Source organism: Malaya genurostris, chromosome 3, assembly GCF_030247185.1.
Source record: "Malaya genurostris strain Urasoe2022 chromosome 3, Malgen_1.1, whole genome shotgun sequence".
Lineage (NCBI taxonomy): Eukaryota > Metazoa > Arthropoda > Insecta > Diptera > Culicidae > Malaya > Malaya genurostris.
In genome coordinates, this window is record NC_080572.1 from 95419404 (window position 1) to 95431282 (window position 11879).

Sequence of the window (11879 nt, forward strand, 5' to 3'; positions counted from 1 at the left end):
CGAGAACTGGTATAATCGATGAAGATTCGTATGGCTACCAAATAACATGACGTATAAACTCTACCATTTTTATTCGAATTTTGAAGATTTTATTTGATTTTGACATCGTATTCTAAACTACGGTGTAAATTTTTGTTGTATCCGAATATATGTAGTAAGATAGTAAGTAAGATCATATGACTAATATCTTCCGTCGTTAATCAAAAACCGGAAACCAAGATAGCCGGAATCTGTTTGTTTAGCTGCCAAATGATAATGGTTATCGATTTGTGTAGTTCTGAGTTCAGTTTGAAAAATTTTTGAAGGTTTTTGTTTCACCGCTTTAAATGACGGCGAACAATATTTAACACACTTCACCCTATAACTCCGGAACCAGATGTCGGATCCGAATGAAAGTCAAGAATTGGGGTATGGGACCGTGAGACCTTTCATTTGAATCTAAGTTTGTGTAAATCGGTCAAACTATCGCTGAGAAAAGTGAGTGAGATCCATTTTGGAATGTATAATCACTTTTTCCTGTTGGCAAAATACGCTAAGCCATTGGATTTTGTTGTGAAACAGCTTCTTGCGCATAACACCTTTTGTATTGGAAAGAGTTGCAGCAACCCCTACCTGTGACTATTTGATTTTCTAAGTCAATTAATCTGAACGTAAGGAACGACTGGTTCGATGACAAATGTGAACAGTTAGTGGCCGAGAAGAATGCAGCTTGGGCGAGCAAGCTGCAACACTGGACGAGAGCAAACGAGGAGCGATACAGACAGGCGCGGAACAGATTAAACTCCAAATCCCGTAGAAAAAAGCGCCAACAGGAAGACCGAGATCGCGAAGCGATGGAACAGCTGTTCCGTGCTAATGACACAAGGAAGTTCTACGAGAAGGTGAACCGTTCGCGCAGAGGCCATGTGCCACAGGCCGATATGTGCAAGGACACCAACGGGGATCTTCTCACGAACGACTGTGAGGTGATCGAGAGGTGGCGGCAGTATTTCGACGAGCACCTCAATGGCGATGTGGTGGAATACGAAAGTAGCGGCGCGGTAACGAACTTGGGAACGCGTGCGGAGGACGATAGACTGCCGGTCCCAGACCTCCAAGAAGTCGAGGAGGAGGTAAGCCGGTTGAAAAATAATAAGGCCGCTGGCGTTGACCAACTACCAAGCGAGCTACTAAAACACGGTGGTAATGCACTAGTGAAAGCATTGCACTGGGTCGTTACCAAGATCTGGGAGGACGAGATTCTACCGGAGGAATGGATGGAAGGAATCGTGTGTCCCATCTACAAAAAGGGCGATAAGCTGGATTGCTGCAATTACCGCGCGATAACTCTGCTGAACGCCGCCTACAAGGTACTCTCCCAAATCTTATGCCGTCGACTTTCACCGATTGCAAACGAATTCGTGGGACAATATCAGGCAGGATTTATGGGCGAACGCGCTACCACGGACCAAGTGTTCGCCATCCGCCAGGTGTTGCAAAAGTGTCGCGAATACAATGTGCCCACACATCACTTATTCATCGATTTCAAATCAGCCTACGGCACAATCGATCGAGAACAGCTATGGAAAATCATGCACGACTACGGATTCCCGGACAAACTGATACGATTGGTCAAGGCTACGATGGATCGAGTGATGTGCGTTGTTCGAGTATCGGGGATAAACTCGAGTCCCTTCGAAACTCGCAGAGGGCTACGGCAAGGTGATGGTCTTTCGTGTCTGCTATTCAACATTGCCTTGGAGGGTGTGATAAGAGGAGCGAGGATAGACACGAGTGGCACGATTTACAGAAAGTCCGTCCAGCTACTTGGTTTCGCTGATGATATTGACATTATAGCACGCAACTTTGAGAAGATGGAAGATACGTACATCGGACTAAAAGCTGAGGCCAAGCGGATCGGACTAGACATCAATGTGTCAAAGACAAAGTACATGAAAGGCAGGGGCTCGAGAGAAGATAATGGCAGCCACTCATTACGAGTTCTGATTGGTGGTGATGAAATCGAAATGGTCGACGAGTTCCTGTACTTGGGCTTACTGGTGACACCAGCAGAGAAATTCAGAGAAGCGTATTGTCAGGAAATCATGCTTACTTTGGACTGCGCAGGACGCTTCGATCGAGCAAAATTCGCCGTCGTACGAAGTTAACTATCTACAAAACGCTGATTTAACCGGTTATCCTCTAGGGGCACGAGTCCTGGACAATGCTTGCGGAGGATCAACGCGCACTAGGTGTTTTTGAACGGAAGGTGTTGCGAACCATCCTCGGCGGAGTGCGGATGGAAGACGGTACGTGGAGAAGGCGAATGAACCATGAACTGTTGCTGGGAGGACCAACCCTCGTCCAAACGGCCAAAGTCGGGCGGTTACGGTGGGCCGGGCATGTTGTTAGAATGTCGTTGAACAACCCGGTTAAAATGATTGTACCGACCGGTATAAGATCTCGTTGATGTTGTCAATGCGAGGGGAGAAATTATACTTGCTCTTTGTCACACAGAGGAGATGGACATCTCTGCCGTCAAGCCCACCAACCATGGGAGGGATTATATTCAGATTTGTATCTGAACACATAATGTACAATTCGAAGATTCGTGATTTTCAAAATTATTTTAATCAATACTTATGGAAACTGATCAGCCGTGTTTGCGCAGATTTGTGGATTGGGAGATATTCTTCGGATCTACGGGAATTGAAATTTTTTTACCGAAAACTAGGGAAACTATTTTATCTGGCGGGCAAAAATGGACCTTTCCCTGCACGTTTCCTGTTTGGAATCGCTAGAGTTTTCGAGGAAAATGTGAATCTACGGAAATGACACAAAAACTATTTTGCATTGCTGAGTACAGCTCACAATTGTGGAAATGGTAAACACGCGTGCACGAAATGCATAAGAACGCAAGTTCGAGTCCTGTCTCTGGGCGTGAATAATTTATTTTGTGAGTTTTCATTCATTATATTAATAAACCTATTTTCCGCTCAGGCTTTGCAAAACTGATCTTAGTTATGGCGCCGTTAAAATTAACTTCGACATCGTAAAAGAGTCGTAAATTCCTCAAAACCGGTATCCAAATAATTCAAACTTTTAGGTGTTATTAGCTGATTTCAGACTACACAATAGAACTAACCGCCAAAAACAGGCACTATACAATCTGTTAGGTTCTACTATTTTCCATTCAGTAAGAACGAGATTTGTCTTTTGTTTGCTGTCCAAGTACATCAGTTCACTCATGACACAATATGACCATAATGAAAAACATGAAGGAATGTTCGGCATGAATGGTGGCATTTTATCTGGTCTAATATTTACTCAATCATATTCAACTTAAACAATGTTCACGCATTTAGATATCTGAAAATTAGTTCTAGAATCAAATAAAGATTTTTTTTCCTGTTTAGGTGTCCTCCGAAGCTTCCAATACAGCTCCCGAATATGCCAAATCCCAATAGTGTTCGACGTGATGCTTCTGGAAGAACTCACGAGCACTCTTTTCCATCGGGAAGGACTTGTATTTGAATTCACCAAAGTGACGCCTTTGAGCAGTGCCTTCCCAAACAAGAACACAAGAGTTGGGAACTTCGTTACCATCGGCGTTTTTCACCGAATCTTCCTCCCACTTGATTCTGGTCAACATCAGACGTTTGTATTTCTTTTGTTGCTTAGGACCACCTTCTACTACAACAACACAACAATCTCGAAACAAAATACACACCCCGGTCATGAACAGCTGCTTGGCATTGGTTTCCACCTTGTACTTTTTACTTTGCTGATCATGCAAATCCCGAATTCGATAGACAGCTACGTGCACCCCAAGAGACGTATCCTCTTTCATTTTTCGAACTTTCTTATCCCTTCGTTGATCGTCCGTTAGTTTGCGAGCCGCGTTGGCCTCTTCGTGAGCTTTCTGTCGTTTTGCCATTTGCTCTCGTACGTGGGCTTCTATTTTCGTAGGATCCTGAACTGCTTCCGTACCTAGAACTCGCATTAGATTGGAGATGCGTAGTTTTGGTTCTGGAGGCGGTTCTAACCCTAATCGAATCTTTTCCTGTTCCTCCTTCCAAGCTTCGCGTCGGTTCTGGCGACGGAGTTTCTTACGTTCTTTTTTGGTGAGGAACACCGGCAAGTAAACAGGGCGGGATGATTCGTCTGGAATGGAGAGCAAGAATAACGAAATTATTTATTTCATCCAGTGAACTTCTTTTTATTAATCTTGGAAATCAACGCCGCGATACATGTTTCTACCAGATGGGAAAACACATTAGAAGGGTGCAACTATCATTGTCCCGTTGCTTTGCATCGTCCTAGGAAGGAACATTCTCACGATAGATTCAAACCAACTGAGAACAGGTTTTATTGTTCGCCACCACAAAAAGAAAAGAATAATACAAACTGGTACTTACTTGGCGCACGCATCTGTGTCGGATGCTCTATCAAATTGGTAATAGCAGATTCTCGGATTGAGATTCGTCCGGTTCTGTCAAGCGTGTTCAAATCATCCGTCAAGATAACGGAATCCCACCATTCCATTTGCGGTACTTCATTGGAGTGAGTGTCCGCTTTGGGAGCAATAAGTGCCAACTTAGTAGCCGAACTAATGCCGGTTTTTCTTGCAATTTGTGAAATTTCATTCTGTAACTTTTCGAGTTGTGATTTCATACGCAATCGTTCGGCTAACTGTTGAAACTTGCCCGGTTCGTGGAAGCGAAGGGCCCTTTTGTTTCGAACGGCAGGTTTTATCGTTATTCGATCGTCAAAGAAATGTGCTTCAGCCGATTCCTCTTGCTGCTGCTTTTCGGCTTGAAGTATTTTCGTAGTTTCACGTTTCTTAGCACGTATGTTAGCTTTTAGAGTAGGTGTTAATTTGGGAACCTCTACAGCTTGGCCACTACCATCGACCGTTCGTCCTTCTGCATCCAGAATAAGAGGTTTGGGTTTGTCTTGAATAACCACGGGTAGGACAGTCGCTAATGTTCCGGAAAGTTTCGCCCGAATCTGCTCCTGAAGCTGAGCTATTTTACGAGAACGATCCACATCTATTATCGGGGGTACTATATTTGCTGCAGCAGCTGCACTTATCTTAGCGGAAACGGCTGCTGCGGCAGCTACCGCCGAAGCTGGGGGAACTTTAGCGGCCTTTATTGATTCTAGTTTTTTCTTCCGTTCTTCAATTTCTCTTTGGGCACTTTCCATCATTTCCTTGATCTGGTTCGAGGAAAAATTCGTTGAACTATTATCTTCCCTAGATCCTTTACTTTCCTTATACACGATATTTCCATTCCCTTCGCGGCGAGATTTATCCTCATGCTGTTTTTTGATGCTATCGTCGAGTTTCGTTTTAGCTTTTTTTACGTCCCTTTCTCGGGAGTCTTCCTCGTGACTTCGTTTCTTAGAACGATATGAAGAGGATTTGAGCTGATCCAGAAAATCTTCTACTTTATCCGAAAGTCGGGACGCCTTTTTATTGTCAAGGAACGGGGAAAGTTTATCAATGAGCTTTCTTCGGTCGAAACCACTGTGAAGATTACTTTCGATTGTTGATAAGACTGATGAATCCGAATCCCCTAGTACTTTGTACACAATCTTATTCAGATTGGGGCGCAAGCCCTCTAAATCTCGACGCGACAAATAAGACATACTTTTTAAAGGAATCGTGTAATTTCTAGGTTATTTTTATGGACCGTTCACAACTTCGACTGATTCTCACTTTAAACAAATTAGGAATTACCTATATTGAACAACGTAATATTTCAATCTATTTTAGCTACAACTGGTAAATTTGTAGAACGCGAAGTTCGATAATCGTTTCACATCACGAAGAAAAGTCCGTTTTAAGACTAGCAATACGTTTGTTTTCTGTGACAGAAAACAATCAGTCACTTTACAAGGCCGCAAAATAACCGAGAGTCGGGTGTGCTATGGGTTTTCAAACTAATCTAATTCATAGATTTGAAAACCGAGAAGAGTTGCCAATGTTTCAGATTTATGTGGCATATCTCGGTTAATTTTTCAAAAGGGCGTATAAGCAAGTGACAGTTTCTCTTTAATCACTCTCTCTTTCGATTATTGTGATGTGATTAAAAAGATTTTCTTTGACATCACTATTCTGTTTGAAAGTCGAAAGTTTCGGGTATCATTTCATGCAAAGAGTTGAGTGATAAACGTGGAAACCGCTTGGTAATTAATAGTAACTGTCACTTGCTTATACGCCCTTTTGAAAAATTAACCGAGATATGTCAGACTTTTCTCATTTCAACAGACACTCTAACAAACCAAATCTTTTGCCAGATTTTGTGGATACTATTATCTAAAAGCAAAATAATCTTATGAGGCATATTAAAGGGGTTTTTTGTAAGTTTCACAAATATTTTGTAATTGCCATCGACATTTCGTTAATTTTTGTTCCAATTATTATGTTGCGGTCATATAGATTTCCAGTAAGTTCCCAGTGCTAATCGATATTCGAAGATATCATTGTCAAATAGTTGAGAAATGAATGTGGAATCAGTTTAATAATTAACAGAAATGGAAGTAAACAAAGAACAACTGTGTCTGGCTAATACATTGTTCTAAATGACCTACATTTCATTTGAATATTTCCTGTTACAAACTCTAAAATATGTTGGCAAATACTTGTTTCAATCTTCTCCACCAAGATTCGTGTCACCATTTTGCTCATATTTTATTTTGTTTTGTTTTAATTTTATATATGATTGACATTTAATATTGCCGCAATTGCCAGGGAAAATTAAGATTAATGATAGCACACTTAGATTTTTTTCTCAATCTCGGCTAAACATTGGCGTTCCGATTCCAAATATTGTATTTATTATGAACAAATAAAACATTTTATCTGCAGGGTGGCTTGCATTTGCATAGAACCAAAGACATCATATTAACAAGATATCCAGATCTCACATTTCCCGAACAAATCATTGGCAACATCCTTTTTTGCAAACATGGTGCCCTCAGGCGAGTCCGCATCGAATCTCGTACATAGAAGCAGGGGAGAGAAATGTCAAATTCGTGCGCGCCAAAATAGCAGCACTGCGCACCCATACAATTGACATGATACGTTTAATGTGATGCCGTGCGATGGCGTTGTTGAACTGAAGATTGATTTCGCTCCAAGCTGACTGGGTCTGAACCAAAGTGATTGAGGAGCATCGCCTGGCGCTGATGCAAGAGCCGAATATTTAGAAACTGGAGTCTGTGCTACCATATTGTCGTGAATACGACTTACTTTACTATGGGGCGCCTTTTCAAAATTTACCCTCTGAGAGAGTGATAAGTTTTTGATCGTGAATATCTCCTGTTATATCTAACGAATCAACATAATTCTTGCTACATGCCATCGGAAATATGATCACAATTTTATGATAAAACTTTCAGTTGTGTGACACATTCTTAAATAGTTCACAATTAAACTTTTCTGAAATGTTTGGTATAAACGAGTATCAAAGAGGATAATTCATATGGCGCGTTTGCCTTTCTCGTATTTTGAAAGCTCATAGCTCAGTGATCTGTAGAAGGATTTATATAATCTAACTACCAATAGAATCGAAAATATTCAACTTGAACGTGTATTACAACAATATTGAAGTTTTTCAATAGTACACTATTGAAAAACCTGTTTGATTTAACCCATGATAGCACCAGCCAATCAGAACGCGAGATGTCTGTATCTATACAAGAGCATCCATATAAAAGTTGAATGGTTCACTTTTCCTATCATTTGCTGAGCAACTCTCCCCGAAACAAGACACACGACAGCAACATCGAGGACCTGTCGTCTCATTGTTTCCCGATATGAATGCACGAGACACCGTCAGCACAATAAAACCAAAAAAGGCAGCCAAAAATTCCAGCAAGGCCCATTGCCGAAACAAGACACACACGAGAACCATCTCAGATCTCAATATTTCCTACCAAAAGATTCATCAAGATGGGAGTTAAAATAATTTGCACCGTCACTAACACATTCAATTACGAACGGCAATGCGAAAGCGAAAGTGATGATTTTGAACACATCTTTATACTAGTTTACAAATATGCCGTGAGAAACAGAGTTGCCACAGATCAATATGTATTTTTGTCGCGAGTACTTTAGTATGCGGCCGAAAACAAAAATTGTTAGAACAAATGTTTCCACTTGATTTGCGCATTCTACTTTCCAGGCGTATCAGAACTGGCTAAACTTAAAGCAATTCTAAATATTCCTTTATCACAGTGATGTGGTCATCCTGAAAAGGACGGGGTTTTCAACGGATGGCCAGCTGCAGATGGCGAGGGATGATTTTCGTTTTCGTTGTCATGGGCAGCGTTACCGGTCAACTCCAACACTTCGGCAACCAAGTACTCCATCACTGCCGCCAGATAGACCGATGCACCAGCACTGACACGCTCGGCGTAGTTCCCCTTCCGAGGCAAACGATGGATTCTGCCGCCAACTGGGCACTTCAGACCAGCACGGTTTGAGCGGGACTTTGCCTTGCCCTTAATTGTTCCTCCACAATATGCTGTGTTGTTGCTCGACGACCCATTCAGTATTACTGGCTGCCGCTCTGCTAACTCTCTCTTTTATATCGTTTCACTGTTTCCCGTTCTGCGTATAGGAAAGGAATTCTAACAAAGGGGACGTCCTAACGTGCTACACACTAGCACGTATAAAAAGAAATGTGATGTGAGAAATAGCGTCATTTAAGTTAAAGCAGCTACTCTGTACGTACGAGACACCGTCAGAACGATGGCTCCGAAGACAGGTAGAAAAGCAGATTTGTACCGTCACTAACACATTCAATTACGAACGGCAATGCGAAAGCGAAAATGATGATGTTGAACACATCTTTATACTAGTATGGGGTCGTGTGAAAATATGCCATGCGAAACAGGGTTGCCATATATACAGGTTAATCTGTATTATTATTATTACTATCATTATTATTATTAAAATCACTCTTGCATACCGAAGATCGTAGATACATTTCAGACCAGGCCATTGCAATTGTCTCGAACTGAAATTTCGAGAAGAATCAGATATCTTCGAACTTCATAGCTTCAATAAAAATAAACTACAAATTTGTCGTACCTAGCTTCCTATATTAGCAAATTAAAAAGGAATTGTTTCAAGTTTGGAATATATAGTTGTAGAATAGTAGCTGTTTAATGTAGGTGTATCGCTTCAAATTCTATTAGTGAAAAAGAGGAAAGCTTGCACAATTCATACAATCAATCAACTAACTGATATTCGGAAAAGAGATGGGAGCGTGTCAGTTTTTTCGTATTCACGACATCCAGTTATGTCTCTGACATTACTCACCCGCCTTTTTTTTTATAGAACGAAGAAAGGCGTCTGCGGAAAAGCACCATAATTATAATCACTTTAATCATCATTGTGCTCAACTTATACTTACAATCCGTAATTAACTCGAAGATAACACGAATAACAAATAACGAAGCAACCAAGTTTTCAGTATATATATTTTAGACAGCCGAATTCCGGTGAAAAGCTAAGCGGAATACGGCAGTTTATGTAAGCATAGCGGATATATCGGCAATTTAGATTAAAGTGATGAATTTTTCCGTAAAAAATGCCGAACTAAAAATCCGAAAATTAGTGTGTAGAATTCTCGTTTTTTAACAGATAATTTACATATACCGAGATTTTTGGTTTCGAGAGACTATAAATTACCGAGATCTTCACCGCGTTTCTAAAAATATTATCGGTGTTCATGCATGCGAATTATTGCCGAAATTTTGAGCAATTAAAATTAAAATTTTTTTATATAAAATAAACAGTCCAGTTAGAACTCGTTATCAAAGATTTATTGATTTCATCATTATGTTAGTAGTTGAACTGATAGGTTCGGAATGTAAAAAAAGCAATATATCAGATAAAGTAAATGCTGTACAGCATGTACATAGTAGAATGGACGCACTTTCATTTCATTTCCAGTAGGGAACACAATTTAAATTCCCGCAGAAAATCAGATTCCGGCTGCAATGAATATAATGTCCCAAGAAAACATTGATTATTTAAGGAAATATATCACAACGGAAACCAATCAATTTCATGCAGTATATTAGCGTTACGATGATCTCAATCCCGTGTGAGTTAGGATTCTCTGGGGGATTTCATGACACGAATATTCGCACACATTGAACAAATTTGATTTTAATATTACAAAACATCGTTATGTTTACTTCGAAAACAATCAATAAATGGTGGACAATAAATTCAATTGCAGAATCGTAGAAACAATATATTGAATCGTTGAAAATGAAAAAAAATCTTGTCAAGATTAAATAAAATGTATTGTAACCCATAGATCCATTTGTGAATCAATTGTTTATGCTGTAAAATCAATGGGTTTTTTTTTACGGGTACATTTATGTGCTATACTTTTGAAGCACAAATGGAGCGAATTTGATTTTTAGTGCGTTTAGAAACTTGAAAAAAATTTAAAGAAACACATTTCAGCAGTTTTTCAAAGAAGGACAAATCTTACAAAAGTAAACAAACCGAGCTTCTCTCTCTCTCCTACCAATAAATGCTTCAAAATCCTACCATTTTGTCAAAAAATTCGTATTCCACAAAAATCTGAATCTTAGTAATACAAAGAACTATAAAAGGCGAAACTGTCATTACATTTGTTTACGCAAGCTTCGCCTCCGTGTTCCATGTCAACAAACAGGGCGATACTTCAATTGCTAGTAAGGAAGGGTGAAAATATTTTTGCCTTTCTCTATAGAAAGGTATTAGAATTGCTGGAAAAACCGACTTTCGAACGGAGCCTCGGAGACCCATAGTGTTATGAACCATTCGACTCAGTTCGACGAGATCGGAAAATGTCTGTGTGTATATATATATATATATATATGTGTGTGTGTGTGTGTGTGTGTGTGTGTGTGTGTGTGTATGTGTGTGTGTGCACTTTTCGAAGATATTTGAACGCGCTCAATTTTCTCAGAGATGGCTGAACCGATTTTAACAAACTTGGGCTCGTTTGAAAGCTACTGTCGAGCCATTGATCAAGTTCGAAGATCAAATGGCTGAGACTTTTGGTTCCGGAGATATGATTGTATAAGTGACGTAACCGACAAAAAGTGTTGTATTTGAACGCGCTCAATTTTCTCGGAGATGGCTGAACCGATTTTAACAAACTTGGGCTCGTTTGAAAGCTACTGTCGGGCCATTGATCAAGTTCGAAGATCAAATGGCTGTGACTTTTGGTTCCGGAGATATGATTGTATAAGTGACGTAACCGACAAAACACGTTGATTTTTACCGCTCTTATATATATATATATATATATATATATATATATATATATATATATATATATATATATATATATATATATATATATATATATATATATATATATATATATATATATATATATATATATATATATATATATATATATATAAGAGTGCCAAAATTTTGGGATCACCACTATTTTTGTTAAGTTCTAGTGCTCAAAAAATTAGGCACCTCGAAAAAAGCCTTCATGCAAAATTTGAGCTTAATCGGACATGTGTAGGGGGTGCTGCCCGGTGATAGGGTAACAGAGGTTTTTTGGCCCACTTTAGGATTGATTTTATTTTGGCCCATTTTATAAAAATATCCACCAAATATTGTAATATCTTTAAAAACCCCTTCCGCAATAGGTAATTTAATGTGATTGGCTTCAAATTGATGCAAAATGAGTTACTTAACATCGATAAAATCCGATGAAATCGATAAATTTTGTAAGGTGGGCCAAAATATATGAAGTGGCCAAAATACCTATGTTACCCTAAAGGTTTGACAATTTTCGATCTTGAAAAAGCTCTATAGGGGGGAGTACATGAAATTTCCAAAATCGAAAAATTTTTTTGAT

The 11879-nt window shown here is 39.6% G+C and overlaps 1 protein-coding gene across 1 annotated transcript; it reads right to left on the reverse strand.

Annotated features, from left to right (window-relative positions):
* Nucleotides 1-3263: 3263 nt before the first annotated feature.
* LOC131438386 (U4/U6 small nuclear ribonucleoprotein Prp3) lies at nt 3264-5876 on the reverse strand. The gene is made up of 2 exons (XM_058608393.1): nt 4398-5876; nt 3264-4143 (listed from the first exon to the last, which is right to left on the reverse strand). Exons 1-2 carry the CDS (start codon nt 5629-5631, stop codon nt 3392-3394), a joined length of 1986 nt encoding a protein of 661 aa, XP_058464376.1. The 5' UTR covers nt 5632-5876; the 3' UTR covers nt 3264-3391.
* Between the last annotated feature and the right edge of the window lie 6003 nt (nt 5877-11879).